This window comes from Sturnira hondurensis, unplaced genomic scaffold (assembly GCF_014824575.4).
Source record: "Sturnira hondurensis isolate 20B ecotype Veracruz unplaced genomic scaffold, ASM1482457v3 Scaffold0006505, whole genome shotgun sequence".
NCBI classification, from domain to species: Eukaryota; Metazoa; Chordata; class Mammalia; order Chiroptera; family Phyllostomidae; genus Sturnira; species Sturnira hondurensis.
This window is the reverse complement of record NW_028079136.1, coordinates 1,335,001-1,352,896: the sequence shown is the minus strand read 5'-3', so window position 1 is coordinate 1,352,896 and position 17,896 is coordinate 1,335,001. Positions and strand designations below refer to the sequence as shown.

At 35.2% G+C, this 17,896-nt stretch overlaps 1 protein-coding gene across 17 annotated transcripts in view; it reads right to left on the bottom strand.

Moving 5' to 3' along the window:
* Nucleotides 1–17,896, bottom strand: part of SOX6 (SRY-box transcription factor 6) — a 600,742-nt gene that overhangs the window by 352,127 nt on the left and 230,719 nt on the right. For all 17 annotated transcript variants that reach the window (XM_037049998.1, XM_037049997.1, XM_037050000.1 and 14 more), the window contains one exon: nt 2,335–2,575. In XM_037049998.1, coding sequence (XP_036905893.1) covers nt 2,335–2,571 — 237 coding nt within the window. In that variant the 5' untranslated portion in view covers nt 2,572–2,575. The remainder of the gene's footprint in view (nt 1–2,334; nt 2,576–17,896) is intronic.

The window sequence follows — 17,896 nt, the reverse complement described above, 5'->3', positions numbered from 1 at the left end:
AACATTTTCAACAAGGATGATTTCTTTTAAATTCACAAATATGTTATGTATTAATATTAATACATAACATATTTGTGAATTTAAACTATTTTATACTACCATAAATTCCACTTAAGATGAATTTGGTAAGCACATTATTAATATATCTATTTTTCTGACAAAATTTTAGATACAGCTTTGAGAATAATTCATGGAAGCAATTTGGCACCTGCCAAGTAACACACAAAATTATACTGAGAAAAATACACAAAGTGTTCTCTAAAAAAGTAAAATATGAACCATATTATTTCTGCCTTAACCTACATTTTCAAGTTTATTATTATCTGTCCATGGCTATATTTGGCATAAAAGCAACAATATATCTTGAACCCACCCCTTCTTTCTATCCCATCAGCCTCCACTCTAATCCAAGCTACTATCATCACTCACCTGAATTTCTAAAATAACCTCCCAACAGGTCTGTCTTCCTCACTTTGCTCTGTCTCCCTCCCATCCATCCATACTACAGCCAGAATAATCTCTTTGGAATACTCTTAAACCCTTCAATACCTTCCCATCATACTTAGAATCAAATCTTACTTCTATAACATCTCGTTGGATATAGCTCATACCAGTCTCTCCAACCACATCTGATGATATACTGCACCCTCTCTCATTACACTCCAGCCAACAAGACTATCTTAAATTTCCTAAAACTCAGCTATATTTTGTCACCTCAAGTATTTCATACAGGCTATTACCTTTGCTATTTTTACTCCTTCTTCTGCTCTTTGCCTGGCTCATTCCTACCATCCTTAGGTCAGTGAGGGCATTCCTACCTATCCATTCTAAATTAGGTTTGTGCCATTATATTCTCACATAGCACTCTGTTCTTCTTCCTAACACAAATCACAATTTTAATTATACATCTGTGTATATATGCAAGCATATATGCAAGTTTGTTTGTTTGTGTTCCTTCTCCTAGATAGCAACTCCATGAAGGCATAATCATGCATGTTTTGTTCACCAGCACCTAGAAGAATGCTGTACCCAGGGAAGGTGCTACATAAATATTTGTTAAAATAAAAATAAAACACAGCTCTAATATCTTGCCAGTCAGCAGCAGTGACTGGATATCCATTTCTCCATGCTGCCTTGGAGGTATAAAATGAACCACTAAAGTTCAATCAGAAACACAGACTTTTAGTCTTGCTTTATTATATAGCTTCTCTCTTTGCCCTATTCAAGGCAAATAAATCTTCTAGTGTATCTAATTTTATAATGTTGATACCCTTTGAATCTAAAGTTAGTGTAGAAAAGTCTCATTTTTTTCTTGCAATACCCTAAATCTCACCTACTGCTCAAAAGCACTAGTTATGTCTGAAAAATCATCGGAAAAAAGAGTCTGCATCCATATATTATGAAATCAAGTTTCTCAATTGGATCTGAGACATTAAGCATAGTGCAAGAATTTAAATATATGTTACTAGTAGTAAAGGCATTTTTTAGTATTACCTTATTTTTAATTAAGGAGTAAATTTTTTTCTAATTGCCCACTTAAAATATTTTTCATTAATTAACTTAAGCAAAAATTAAGAAAAATAAAACAGAGTTTAAAATTCCTAATCAAATAAAATATGTTAAGGTTTTGGTCAGTTCTAGATGGTGAAAAATGAATATTTTTGCTCTAAGTTAGTGAGTATTTCTCACTATGGTTTCTGTTTTGATGGTTAAAGACAGAATGGAACATGAGAAAGCTGGCTAACACTCTGCATGTGTCTGATGTTGTTGCTGCTGCCTTTAGAGAGAACTCTTCCAGTCTGATGGAATGACACTCAGAAATTTTGCATGTGCTTTTGAAATTAATATATAGGAACATAAATGAGAAAATCCTCATTACAAATCAAGAATGGCTGCCAAAAATGAAAACTACCTTCATGTCCTCCTGAAGATGTATTCTCCATATGATCTCATTCACATAGACATATTTGCTTAATACAATTTTTCAGTACTAAAACACAGCCATACTTTATTTGATCATGTGTATTTTGTGGTATTATCAACTTCATCACCTTAAATTCAGAGATTCAGAGAATATGATAATCAAATCACCCCCAAAATTAAATTAAATATATTTTGGCAAGGTGACCTAATAATGGACAAAAACTAAATCATAAATTATTTTTCAAATTTTCCCAGTTAGAATAATTAATAATATATATGGTGGTTGTTTTATGATTTGAGCACAGTGAACTCTAGTAGTATGTACTTTGAACTTTCTCTAAAGCATTTATTTGTAATGAGACCATACTAACCAACACACTTAGTGACAGTGGTTAGATTTTAAACGCTCACCATTCTCTGCTGAGACGATAGAACGCTGTCCCAATCAGCATCTTGTTGAATGGTATTGACAAGTGTTGGTAGCTCCTCAGAGTGAGGTTTGTTGTGCATTACGGGGTGCAGAGGCAGATGGGAGGCCACATGTTGATCACTGCTCTCTTCCTTTTCCCTTGAGGTCAAATCTTGGGTCATCGCTTCCTCTCCATCAGCTGAGCAGGCAAATGGAGAGGTGGCTTGCTTGGAAGACATTCTTCTGCAGAAGTAGAAAACAGCATGAATTAAAAAGGACTATTGATGACAAAAAAAAACCCTTACATTTGACTAATTCAAAAAAGAAGAAAAGTTCTCTAACTTCAGAGATGTTTGCCATCTACTCTAAACCACTGAAAAAGAACTCTTACCTTATCTATTCCACTTCTCCTTTTTTATTTTAACTTGCAAAACTCTTCCCAGTAATTGCTACATATTCTCTCTTACCAACCCATAAATGAAGTTTTTATGGAATGTGTTTTCATTATGTATAGTATATGTACGTGTGTATTCCCCATCCCTACTTCTCCCAACTAGATAAGAAGCTTCTTGAGAGTAATTTGGTTGATTTGTCTAGCAAGGAAAAAAAAATGAATGAACTGGGAAATGAGCCAGTCTGGAAGATGATTTGTAAGTACATATATCCAAATTTCACTTAAGCTTTACATCAGAATACAAGAAGTCTGTGTAAGAAAATAGAATCAAAAGAGTAAGTAATCTATGATGAGAGTCCCAGGCAAATTTGGTTCTGAATTCTCAGTTTATACCTTTCATTGAGCACTAGGTCTAACACTGTGCAGTGTCAATGTGGCCCTTTTCTAAAGACCTCCAAGCTGTGTCAAATGCTTAATTTAACTTTTAGGTGACACATTGAGTGGCTGATTCTGTTAGACTAGTCTTAAGGCAGTTTTATAACATGTGAATTGAGCATATGAAACAACTATGCCTTTTTTAATATTAGAAAATATAAACAAGATTCAAAGCATTTAGTATGAAAATACTAAAATGTCTACACTGCATAATATTCTCATTGTAGAAAAAACAATTACTGAACATCCATCTATGTATCTACAAGTAAACATTGATTACATTCAGTTTGCTTGTTTGGTCTCCAGTCTGTGCTTTCATATACAATCAGAAAATCATTATTATTAAACAGAATTTTAAAACTTTTACAATATCACCTTATCAAGATAATTTTCTTAGCAAAATGTTTAGAAATCAAACCACCAAAAATTTTTATTTTATTTTTTAAATTTGATTTCTTTAGTTTCAGAGAGAGGGGAAGGAAGGGAGAAATGGAGGGAGAGAAACATCAATGTGTGGCTGCCCCTCGCACACCCCCTACCAGGGACCTGGCCCGCAACCCAGGCATGTGTCCTGACTGGGAATCAAATCAGCAACCCTTTGGTTTGCAGGGCAGCACTCAATCCACTGAGCCACACCGGCCAGGGCAAAACCACCAAAAAAATTTTAAATTAAAATAAGAGGCAACTGAGCATCTTTTCTAAAACTTTATGTCATTTTTGGTTTTTAGCATATTTAGCTCTAAAACTGCTGTGTAACGAAAGGAATAAAATCCCCACCTTAATTGCTCTTTAACATGAATTGATTTCATACCATTTTTTTAAAAATGCACAAATCAGTTAACATAGGAAACCACATGAGCATTTTTCAAATTAGCAAATCATTAACTTGCTAGTACTGTTTCCATAGACAAATAAATACTGATTAAAGGGTCTAGAAATCTGAGATTAACAGTTAAATTTACAAATCTGTCACATGCTTTCATGAATATTGCAGTGAAGGAAATATCAAGTGCAAAGAAAAATAATTAAGTTAATTCCAATTTAAACAGTGGTTTTATGTAGCAGCCTGTGTTTCACATAGGATTTAACAGCTAATGCTAAATTTCTCACAATTAATGAGGGGCTCAGATTTAGTACCCTACAGTGAAAAAAATTAAGATAAGATCAGCTAATCTAATTATGCACAGTTCTAAATAAAAGTATTATAGGTTTTTGAAGTGCTTTGAAACAAATTAAAATACCGACACCTATGTAGAATAATCATTCTACAAATATAAAAATTTCATCTATTAGACTTGATACTAGAAAATAAAATGGGGAAGAAAGTACAGAACAATGTTTCTATCTTCTTTAAAAAGAAATAAAATGTTCTAAAGAGTACTATATCAAAAATGAGATACATATATTCTTGACCAATTTCTATAAATACTAACAAATGGACTAATATATACACACTTAAGGAAAATGATACCAAAGTATGTTTCTCAGTCCACATGGATCACTCAGGGGTGTCCAAACTGCGGCCCGCATGTGGCTCAGGATGGCTATGAATGTGGCCCAACACAAAATCATAAATTTACTTAAAACATTATGAAATATTTTTGTGATTACATGTCACAGTGTATTTCATGTGTGCCCAGAGATGCCAAAAAGTTGGACACCCCTGCTAGAGTTTACCTCACTAGACTCATAAATACTACAGAAAAACCAGGCAAATTATAACTGTCACACAAGTTTATCAAGAGCTTGCCATAAACAGCAAGAATGTTTTTATAGCTCAGATAATGACAGTATCAATAATGTAATCATTCACATTAAAAACAAAAGAATGAATTTACTGCTGCTTTTTAAAATAGCTCAAGAAAATTGAAAGTCATAATCCAAAACTCATAGGGACTTAGCTCCCCAACAAACATCCTCTTGTTATAAAGTGACTTGGCTCCTTCCAATAGCAATATCTGTGATTGTTGCTTTAGTGTAAATTAATCATGACACAAAATGCAAAAGTCTCTTAAGAATAATTTCAACTGCAAACTGCACCAGTGAACAATAGTGAACAATCCTAATTAAACACAACCATGCAGCTGTAAAAATAGACTAAATCTGTCCAAAGCCATGAGTTGAGTTTAAAGCCTGGTTTGTTAGAGTGTTTTCTTAAGGAAGGCTGGGCCCTCAGCCTTAATCAGCCAATAAATTATTTCCTGCAATTACATTAAATAGAAAATTATCTTCAAATTGGGAGTGTTAATTGAAAATCAAAATTCAGAGGGAAGTTTAGAAATTACACGCTGAACACAATTAGTGTAGAAAGGCTTCACCTCTTCCTCACCAACAGTCTTCTGGCAATTCTTCCAGTGACCAATGTTGTAAATAGGAAAGCTCCCTATTTACAACATCACACAATTTTCTTATTTTGTATTTCTTATTTTCTTATTTTGTATTTCCACAAATACAAATGTACATCAAGGTTGAAAACAAAAAAACACTATCGATTCTGACTGTTCAGCCTCAGCTCACACCATCATTAAGGCACAAGAAGAGGGGGAAGGTAGGACAATAATGCTAACAACCAAGGAAGGTATACTCAACTTTGAAATCTCTGCCTTGAGCAAGGGAATTAACATTTTGTTATTCCAAGAATATTAGTTTTCCATACTATATTTTACTTAAGTTTCTTGTGTTTACTATAGTTCTCAAATATGTTGTTAGCAGAGAAGAAAGCAATTTTTGTTCTTATTGCTAGTATTGCTCCACTCTGGGCATTTTCTTTTGATAAAATTCACAGGCTTATTTCATGTTTGTTGTTTACTTTTATTTTTTAAATGTTTTATTGATTTCTAGAGAGAAGGAAAGGGAGGGTGAGAGAGAGAGAAAAAAACTTCGCTCAGTTGCCTCTTGTACCAGGGGAGAGGGGAGGCCAAACCCCCAACCTAGGCATGAGCCCTGACTGAGAATCAAACCCAAAACACTTTGGTTTATGGGATGATGCTCCAACCAACCAAGCCACACTGACCAGGGCCCAGGTTTGTTTTTTATTTGATTTTGTTGTAGTTTTTGTTTGGGGTGGTGGTTTCATTGGATTTTTCAAAGGAAAGTATGTACAAATGCATTTTAATGCACAGTTTATTAAATAAGCCAGATTCACTGATTAGATTCGATTTACTGATTATTTTTTGCACAATTACTTTATTAAAGAGTCCTTCAATTCACTGATTACATCCTCATTCATTTCATTTCTTTAGTTTAACTTTCCCTTTTAAAACATTTTACTAGACCAACTAAACAGTATCCTAGAAGCTGCAAAGCCTTTTGATAATGCTTTTAATATAACCACTGCACCATGGCTACTCTCTTTACAAATTTATGAATCAAATGTACACCTGTTTTAATGTTTTATAATGTCATATCAAATGCTTACTTTTATTTGTAATGCTCATAGCAGTAGTTTTCCATTACAAAACCCCCCAGTGTATTAGAATGGTATCTTACTTTAGTTATATATGGTAGCAACCATATAAACTAATATGCAAAAGGACAAAAATCCTTGTGAAAATGGTCAATCTCCACGTGACTTTACTTTGTTTTATTTTTGCACTATAACTTAAAAATCATTCACATGAATTGTTTTTTTTAATTTGTAGTAAAAAAAAATCTCCCTAGTTATACCCCCTGAAAACAGGGGGTTACAATGGAAGTGCTGACACAACCCTAACTAAAGCAGCGCAAATGTTGCCGCTATAATACACAAAATCAAGTTCTATTATTCTAAACGATCCTCGCTCATGGGATTTTTCTTTACTGTGCTCCCAGCCAAACTGCTGAAGCATGAAAAATTTAAATGCAATCAAATGCGCCCAATTCTACTTTACTAGAACAAGTGTCTACAGTGGTACAATCTTAAAAGGAGATGCAACAGATTTGTTTGGTGTTTTTTTTAACTGTTTATTTATAATACAGTGCATTGGAGATAAAATAAAAGAGGAAATTACACTCACATGGTACCAGTGTATTGACTACACAGAGTACATTATAATCAGAGAGAAAAACTACATTGTCAACTTATCACATTGGTTAAACAAGATGGTTTTCTGGGGCATGGCTATTATCAAGTAAAACCTCCAAAGAGAATTACATATCTTTGGGACACATAAAACTAAATTCCCATCGTGTGTTCCCCGAGTTTGAAATGTCTCTGCCCAGCAGATCAAGTGAATTCCCAGGATGCCAGGCCACTGGAAAGAACTTCAGGGCTTAGGCCTTTTGGGAATGAGATTGTCAGGGATAAAGTCTCCTGTAATGGATAATGTTTTCTAGGAAGTCAGCAGGAGTGCCTCTGGAAAGATGATCATTATTTTATTCCAATACCCCAGTATAAAATCTGAATGTTTAGACCATTACAAACCTACTCAGACAGTAAATTTACTTTATATCCTTTAACAAGATATCAAGATTAGCTGGTCCATGGCACTATAAAATGGTGAGAATTGGATCTGTATACAGTAAGTGCTCTATTTCAGAAAATCATACTTTCTAGAACTTTAAACACTTCTGGTTTGATGTTATTTTTTTAAGTTATTTCTATATGTTTAAAAGCTAAGATTACTTTAAAACAACTTTGTCATAAGGCATAGCCACTCAAAATCCCTTTTTTCCCCCTTTACTACTGCTTGGGAAAAAGCTCATCTCTAAACTATCATTTGGTGCTTAATGTAAGTATAGATCGGAACCACTGAATTTATTAGAACAATATTTTTAACCTGATTTTTTTAATGTTTTCATTACTTCTAACATTATTATCAAATGGCATTCACTTTTTAGGTATGTTACATATATTCAAAAGGAGCGCTGATTTGAACATAAAGTGACATGTTAATAGTTGGTTTACTTAAAGAAAAAATTAAAAATTCAAGCCAACAGCCACTTTTTTTTGCAGCTCCACCTAGGTTATGACAGTAGATTTATTCCAGTCACAGAATTCATTGTTAATTCAATCCTGCAATTGACCCAATATCAAGAAATAAACAACCAATTTTCAAAAAATATAATAAGTGCCTCTCATTTAAAGGAGCAGGAGTTAACAGATATTTTCTGCTGCCAAATGCACAATGCCCAGGAACCCCAACAAAGGATGCTATTCCAGCCCAACCTAGGGCAAAGAATGATTGAAAACCTTCCTGTACTTCCAATTCCTACATTTAAGGACGGTGGGAGCATCTAGGGGTCAGGGGAGGGAGGAACCCTGGTCCAAGACATTAAACTAAAGATGTGCCTTTTAACACTTTACCTTGTTTCACAGGGCAAAGCCTGTGGGTTGTTAGTGATTTCTTGAACTGTTTTATGCAGCACTACCTCCTCTCCCCAACTCCACACCCTCAAACTTCTCAAGGCTCCTGCCAGGTTGTTCTCTCCCTTCCATCAGTTTAATGAGAAAATTTTAGTGAAAAAGAAGCTAACTGTTTTCAGAGCTACCTTAGAGAGTTATAAGCCAAACTTTTCAAGTTTGTAGTGGCTCGTTCAGAAGAGATATGGTAACATATACAGATATCTGTTGGAAGAAAAGTCACCGATCTGAGATAGCTGTCAAATCAATAGAGATGAGGCAAATGAAATATGCTTGAAGCCCTTGAAGTATGTCTAAGAAGGGGCTTGAATTAAGGATTTTAACTTATCTAAGGCTTCTAATTTTTCACAGCAAAGCACCAAAATTGTCTCCAAAGGCCTTCTGAGGTTCTTACAAAACAGGAACTACCTGGAACAGATTCTTCTCAAGTCATCAAAGTTTGTGTTTCTAGAGTTTATATTTAGCTGACAATATTGCTGTCACTTTATATAGCTTAAGACTGTTCTTTGGGCTAGAGCTCATATGTCTTGGAATGCTTTGACTCATGAATTGTTTCTCCTGATAATGTTACATCACGTAACCACCTCTGTCTAATTGGTTAGTATCTGCTAGAAGAGGCAGCGACCAGCCTAGCCACTGGCCTGCCTGCTGTACTGCCTATGGAAAATCTACAACTATTACATGTGTCCCTCAGTACACACTTTCTTCCCGGGATCAAAACAACTTGACTTCATGTAACCTCTATCTATACTTTTTGCCTGACAGAAATAATATCACATTTTTCTCACAGTTTATGTACCAGTAACTCATTGGCATTCTTTACTCTGGGGGACAGGCCCAAAAATATATAAATAAAATCAGTCACTTAACAATAAGAGCAAAACCAAACAATAGCTACTATAAATATACACTAACTTAGAGGATTTTAATCAAGCACAATGACTTCATAGTGCAACTGAAGGACCTCAATATGGCTTGAGTGAGAGAAAGAAAGCTGTATAAAATAATAAGAGAATGGATTTATTTATATACATTCACTTTGAATTTTCTCCACATGAAATGAGAACCATAATTGCTGAAGTGGTTATCAAACATATATTTGTCAGCTTGAAAGATGGAAGCCCAATTTTTTATAAAAATTATAAACCAAAACACTAATTTCTCAGAGCGAAAAGGTAGGAAGTGTCACTGAATACTTTTCCACTCTTACCTCTATTTTTCCCATTTTAATACTGCTAGAAAAAAAGAGAATGGAAATTGACAGTTACAGGTTGTTTCAAAAAACGAAGGCTCACGCATAGTGACAGTGAACAAAACTATAAAAATAAGGTCATCTCTGAGGTTCTCCTTCAGCTAAATACAGCAATCCAGCAATTGCTCTCTTTCGTGATGAAATAAGGTATACATTTCAGGTTCCAATTGAATGGGAGCAGGCAGAGGGAGAGGGAGGGGCACGGAGGGAGGGAGAGAGGGGTGGGGGAGGGGTGAAGGAGAAAGGGGAGGAGAGAAACAACTGTGGCTTTGCAGTTCATTTTCAGTTTGTCTACTTAATGAAAACCTCATTGTACAACCCTGAAAACCATTTCCAGCAGGCAAAGTATTTCTGATTCAGCAGAGGTTACACAAGCATCAAAGCAGTTAAATATAGGTGCCAAGCCGCATTGCCAGGAGCTCTTAGTACCGTGAGTTAGTGTTACCTGACAGCTTAGTGAATATAAAATTACTTGTTTCGCCAATTGAAGACAATCAAATTGTCACCTTCCATTGTAATAAAGCACAACTAGTGATCAGCAAAGTGCAAACATAATTACCACAAAGAAAACAAAAAATCAAATCTAAATCTCTCTACAAAGTAAACACATCTCTCTGGCTTTGCTCAAAAAGGAGTACATTTTAATACCGAAGGCTATGATGCAATGTGTATGTTATTTAACAATAAGATTTATTAGTCTTACATTAAATTAAAATAAAAAACAACAAGAAAGACCAATTCATAACAAGTGAATACAAATACCAGTAAGAGCACCACAACTTTCCAGACGGAGCAGGAGGCCTGCAAATTATATCACTGCAGTTTGGGCCGATAATGTCAAGTGTATGTCAGCAGCATATCCATTATAAAAACCACGCTTTCAGAAATTTCTTTCTAGCCTAGAAAGCTCTCTGAACATTGAAGATACAGGTAGGATCCAACCTCAAAAGCTTTTGTCCTAATTTTCCCTTAAAAGAAAAAAGTTATGCCTTATTTTTGTCTTCTAAAGTAGCTTGTATTTTTGAGGTTGAAAATTCACCTCACAAAATTGATTTATCATCTTTATCCAAGTTTAGAAAAATAACTGCATAGGGGAACATAGGGTACATGTCCACAACTATTACTGAGACACTCAGCATCTGGAATTCTCATCCAAATTTGGTGGCTACATTGGCCCACTAGCAAAGTGGTTTCAGTAACCCAAACCTGGGTTAGCATTAAAGCACTGAAAATTTGACATGCTTCTCCCATACCCTAAAGATTCCTAAGATATAAATATAAATGTTGCTCCAATCTGCATTTTAGTAAAGTGATTTATATCTAACTCAAAATTTAAAACATTCAGATTTACATCATTTCTTCCAATATGTCAAAAATTATCCTTCCCATTCTCAGAACACTCATAGGAATTTTCTTCTTTCATCAATAATGTCTTTCTTTAAAAATAAAAAGAAAAGTTTTTATTTATTTATTTTTTGAGAGAAGGGAAGGGAGGGAGGAAGAGAGAGAGAGAAACTTCAATGTACAAAAAATATCCATGGTCTCTCACATGCTCCCAACTGGGGAGCTGGCCCACAACCCTGACTGGGAATCAAACCAGTGACCTTTTGGTTGACAGGCCAGCACTCAATCCACTGAGCCCCAACAGCCAGAGTAATAATGTCTTCCTTTTATCAAAAGAGTATATCATACTAACAAGCTAATGCCTGATACTTCATTTTTACCTGATACCTCTGTTGTAAATAATATCATTTGTAATTCCCTAACTAAAAAACAGATTAGTTAAGGGAGAGAAAGAAAAACTGCACCAGAGTGAAAGTGGAATGAATTAGGGACTGTCAACAACACATAATTGCCTGAGCTTGAACCTTTGCATATAAATTTAGACATTTGCATCTGATACATCATTCCTTAGAATGATGCTTTCATCCTTTATAAATCTGTAATGGCCAATCAATCTTATGTTGCATTCCTATTCCTCCATTCCTCTCTTTATTTAGGGAAGGGTTATATTTTAGGGGAAAGGGTTAGATGAAGACACTGGGCTGATTTTGTACTTAAATTAGAAGCAGAATTACTTAAATTAGAAGCAGAATTAGGATAAGAGACACAGGGAAAGGGGAAAGTCCAATCTCTAGTTGGAAGTCTTATGGCGATTTGAGATAAATTTCATATGGTTAAGAAAAGTCTGGGTGTGAGAAATAAAACTGTTTTAAGAAAAGATTTTTTTCCTTGACCTTGACAAATTTCAAATAATATGATGAAGTTTTTTCAAAGGATCCTACTTATAAACTTAACACAATAAAAACCTCCCAGTAAAGGGGATGTGATCAGTAGTTTTATAACTTCAGTGACAAATAACTTCATACATTCCTAAAATTATGCTCCTACAGAATATTCATTATAATATAGTAATAATAAAAAGTATCAGCAAGGAAAAAAGAAAACCTGTTGTCAAAGAATGTCTTCCAGATCCAGAAAGATAAATGTTTGCTTAGATAGTATCAAGTTTATAGTAAGTGGAAGAAAAATAGAAAACATAAAAAGATTTTGCTTTATATATAAAAACAAGCTTACTCTGTATGTTCCTTAAGGATAGGGATCATGTCTCTTGTTCATTCCTGGATCCCAACTACATAGCACAGTGCACACCACATTGTAGACAATCAATAACATTGGAAGGAAAGAGGAAAAATCAGAGAGAAGCGATGAGTAAATAGCTTATTTTGTTAAATTAAAATGAATAGATAATCACAGAACTACTACTCACATGTTAATGCTACCTACCTAAACATTATTCTCTCTGTATACTCTTCCTACCAAGCATCTCATTCCTTAACATCTAACTCATACATGTTTTTTTTTAAAGATTTTATTTATCTTTAGAGAGGAAAGGAAGGAGAGAAGGAGAGAAACATCAATGTATGGTTGCCTTTTGTGCGTCTCCTGCTGGGAACTGGCCTACAACCCAGGCATGTGCCCTGACTGGGAATCAAACTGCAATCGTGTGGTTCGCAGACTCGCGCTCAATCCACTGAGCTACACCAGCCAGGTAACTCATACGATTTTTATGTCTATATCCATAACACTGAGCTCTCTCTCATTTCCCTGAAATACAACAGTCCTCAAATGACTGCTAGATATTTATACCAAGATGTACTCTGCTATGTCATAGTCAACAAACTTAAAATTAGATTCATCATTATTTTCCTCAACATCCTACCCCATTCATTCACACCCAGAAGAGAATCATTCTCAGAATCATCCAAGTACAAAATATGAACAGTATATCCATCTTTTTTTTTAATCTTTGATCCTCATTGCTAGCCTGTCACTAAGCTCTGTCAACTCTTCCTTAATGTTTCTTAAGCTCATACCTTGTTACCATAATCATAATCACTTTAGTACAGAACTTCCTTATACTTCCTACCTAGACTTTTGCAAGAGACTCTAAACTGGATTTCTTAATTTCAGTATGTCTCCCCCTCCCCAAGAGTGTTGGTATCAATCTTACCAACACTCCCTTTATCAGATCAAGAAAAGTCAGCGGCTTTTCCCTAATGACAGGAAAAAGTCCAAACTCCTGACTCTGGCATTCAAGGTCCTCCATCCAAATCCAACCAATCTTTCCAAATGTATCTGCTAGTGGTCTACAATTTACCCTTTTACTCTCTAACTAGACTGATACAGTCAGACTGCACTTATTACCTCCCAGCCTTTTCTTTGCCTGTCTCTTCATACCTTCCTCAACTTGCTTTCATATCTCTGGGAAACTGAGACTATCCCAGGTAACTATAATCCTCCAATCACATCTAATAAGTGTTCTGAAAATGTATTTTTATTCCACTCATTCACCCATCAATGCATACTATCTTACATATCTTTTTACAATATATATGACATCATTAATTTTTTGATAATTACAAATTTTTATTTTTTTAATTTTAATTTTTATTTAATTCTTGTTCAAGTACAGTTTTCTGTCTTATATTCCAAGCCCTGCCCCCCCGTGCTCCCCACCTCCCTGCCATTTCCACCCCCCACCTTAGTTATTGTCCATGTGTCCTTTATACTTGTTCATGTGAGTCCATTCCCTTTTCCCCTATGATTCTCTCCTCTCTCCCCTCTGCCCTCTGGACCCTGTCAGCCTAGTAATTACAAATTTTTTAAGTACAAGAAAAAAATCCTAGACTTTGCTGTATTTCTAGTGTACCTAGTATAATATGTTACACAAAGAAAACACTTGACAACTATTGGGCCAATTATTTAAATACTATTGAATGAATGGACAGAAATAAATTTACGGTATTATACTTAACCAGAGTAATTAAAGTAAAGCTTCTAGACTTCTGTACATAAACTGGTTCTCCAGGGTGATCTCCTGTTCCACCAGCCCCTTGCCAATAAATTTTACTTCATATTTAAAAGTTCTACATATTCTGATGGATGGATAGACAAATAAATGGATGAATACGGATGTATAGGTAGATGGATGGATGAGTGGTGAAGAGACAGTTGAAAAGTTACATAGATAGTATTTAGTAGATGCTTAGAAATTACCAGTACCTGTGCTGAACACTGTTGCAGGTATTATCTCATTAAGTTCTTAAAACAACCCTAGAAGTTAGGTAATGTCATTATTCCTATTTTACAGATAAGGAAACAGGGCATGAGGATTTTTTTCTGAAAAAAAATTAAAACTTACGTAAGGTGTACACAGTAAATAAAGAAGGCAGAATTTGGACTCAGGTGGTCTAACTTTAGGGCAGATTTTTTTGTTGTTGTGGGTGTAATTTTATTTTTTTTCTTTTTCTCCAATTTTTTTATTTAATTATTTTTCAAGTACAGTTTTCTGTCTATTACTCCCATCCCATCCCACCCCCATTCTCCCCCCTCCCCATTTCCACCCTTCTAAGTTGTTGTCCATGTATCCTTTATATAGGTTCCTCTAAATCCCTCCCTTATTTCCCCTGAAATTCCCTCCCCTCTCTCCTCTGGTCACTGTCAGCCTGTTCTCTATTTCAGTGTCTTTGGTTATATTTTGCTTGCTTGTTTGTTTTGTTGTTTAGCTTCCTGTTAAAGGTGAGATCATATGGTATTTGTCCTTCAACACCTGGCTTATTTCACTCAGCATAATGCTTTCCAGTTCCATCCATGATGTTGCAAAAGGTAGGAGCTCCTTCTTTCTTTCTGCAGCATAAAATTCCATTGTGTATATGTACCATAGTTTTTTGATCCATTCATTTACTGACGGGCACCTAGGTTGCTTCCAACTCTAGGCTATTGTAAATTGTGCTGCTATGAACATTGGGGTGCATAGGTTCTTTGGGATTACCGAGAGTAGATCTAAATTAAGTAGATTATTAACTGTTTTCAAGCATTATCTGAATTTTCTTTACTAACCTGTACACTTTCTATAGAATTTTATTCTTAATATTTATTAGCCTACATACTCACTCAATCCAAGCTTAGTCAAAAGATTTGCTATCTTATTTTTCCTTTCCTTTTAACTTCCATGGTTGGATGTTTTTAATTACTGGCTAACAATGAGAGAGAGAAGGAAGGAGAGAGGAGAGAGAGAGAGGAGAGACAGGTAACCTTTAAATAATTTATTTGACCCTCATTCCAGTCTGACAACAAAATTGGTTACGGCAGTAGTTATGCCATTGGTATACAGGGCTGTAGTTTTACACAGTACATTTTATAACAGATATTTGTTGGGTGTTAACTGTCCATGCTTTCCCTAGCATGCTTTTTCTGGTTAGCCTAAATGATCAATGCTTAATTATATTCTTATACAGACAATTGTGAGATAAGATAAGGATGTCACTGCCCCTCCATTTCAAACTCCAGAGAAGAGATCAGATTTCTACCTTCTAGCCCTTATCAGAGAAGCCACCAAAGAAGCATGAGGCACAACTGAAGCAGTTTCACCACAGAAGTAAACGCGAGGACAGCGCGGAAGAAGGAGAACAAGATGACGCACTTGGCAGTATACAGTAACCCACCGCCCGTCTAGAGTATACTTCAGGAAATTTAGAGTAACTTGGATATCCTCTTAAAATCTGACTACCACATAACATTACACACACCCTAACTTCGGCGGGAAAGAAATAGAAAAGGCCCATACATAAAGGGCGTGGATTTTTATAAATTGTCTGTGGCAGACGAAGAAAGGTTTTCACCATCAGCCCAAAATTTCTCATTTTTATATACACAAAGTGGTCAAGCTTCACAAAAAACAAACAAACAAACAAACAAAGTGCTGCTATCTTGTATTCCTCCCTCTCTACTTCCACCACCACCCTTCCCTTCTTCACAGCTATCTGCTTTAAGTTAATCTCACTTGCATTTTCTGTAGCATATTATTGTAAACAGCTCTACTAGAACAGAAGAATCCAATTGTTTCCACTTAATCATTGCACAGAGTTGTTTGAGGTAGCCTTATATAAAAAGCAAGCACGACTATTCTTCACCAAGCACCCTATACACACCCCTACCAAGCCAGAGAACTCCTACTTCTCCCAAGCTTTTCTATGGGAAAGAATCCCGCATCATTTAGACAGCTCTGGTTTTTCTTCTGATATAAACACCACCTCACGATTTCCCAGAATTGAAAAACTTTTACAATTACTATGCCTAATCTATTTGATTATTTTTCATTACTTCAAAAGCAATTCTTTAATTGGCACCCATGGTGCCTAGAACAGGAAAACTGCTATCAGACTTAGAATCTACTGCCAGAAGAAAGACGGTGGCGTAGTGAAATGGTTAGAGTGGGGACGGAAACTCCAGGCCTCTCAGTTATTGGCTCTGTAAACCTGAGGAATTACTTAACTCTCTGAGCCTCCATGTCCTCATGTGTAAAATTAGAGACAACACATCTTCCTCAAAGAGCTATTCTGAAAGTTAAATTAATACACATGTAAGTACTTGATATTTGGTAGGTATTAAGTGAATGCTAATTTCTTTTAAATAAAACTTCACAGAAAATTGTTTCACTCAAAACACAAAAATTTTCAAGAGAGAGATTTGGAATTTTTCCAAATCACAATAAATAAAAGTTTCATGGAATAGTTTTCCCATGGCAACCCACGACCCAACACTGAGTGAACAGTGACTAGGACTGTGCCAACAGGTTAAAATACACAGGCTACCACTCCCCAAAAGGGTAGGCATGAGAAAGAATCACTCTTTATGTAGAAGAAACCAAAGCATACAGCATCTGCTGCTGAGTACTGTGTTCCTAAGGATAACAGTGTCCTGGGCTTTGGGTACCAGACCTCCTGCAATTAACCTCTTTCCTTGATTTTCAATCAAAGCAGTTCAAGATTTTGAAGACTGTACCCATTTTCTCAGAATTAATTTTTTAAACAGAAGCAGCATTTCAGTATATTAGAAAGGCTACTAGTGCTTGAATTAATTTGACAATAAATAAAAAGTCTAAGCAACTATGTCCTATGAAATTCACCAATACATTTTTTAGCTTTATTTTTTGCTTTTCTACTGGAGAAACAACTGCCCTGATAGATGAGTATTCCCTGGCCTGAAACTTTAAATGTTTAAAAATGTTTCTTATTTCACACCATTTTTTCATTTCTAAATCAGATCCAAAGTCAAGTTCCTACTAGTATGCTACCCCAGAACAGTCTCATGAGCTGAGAAAACAGATTAGCTTAAAGTTCTCCTCTCACCACAATTTACTTTACAAAATCAACTTGAGTCATAGATATAATAACCTGAATGTTTGGTATTTTAGTGAATTCATTATCACAAAGTAGATATTCTTAACTGTACCGAAGCTCACAGAGATGACAGACACTGTTCGACCCCACGTGTAGCTTGAGATCACTATTTGCAATATTTGAAGCTGAAAGTTCTGACATCAAGAAAAGCTTGCCTAAGGACCAAACCTATAAACAGTAAGGTTTCTAGGACACCTAAATAAAGGAAGAAACAAATGAATGTTTTGAACCTTGCCAGACATGATGGAGAACAAATTCAGGAGTATGTGTGTTACACAGAAAAAAGCAAAGAAATATATGACATAATAAGGAGTAAATTGAAAAGCATTAATAAAGCACTATTTTTAATACACTCAGGAAAGGTCAATTTACTTTACTATAGTTTTATATAAATAAT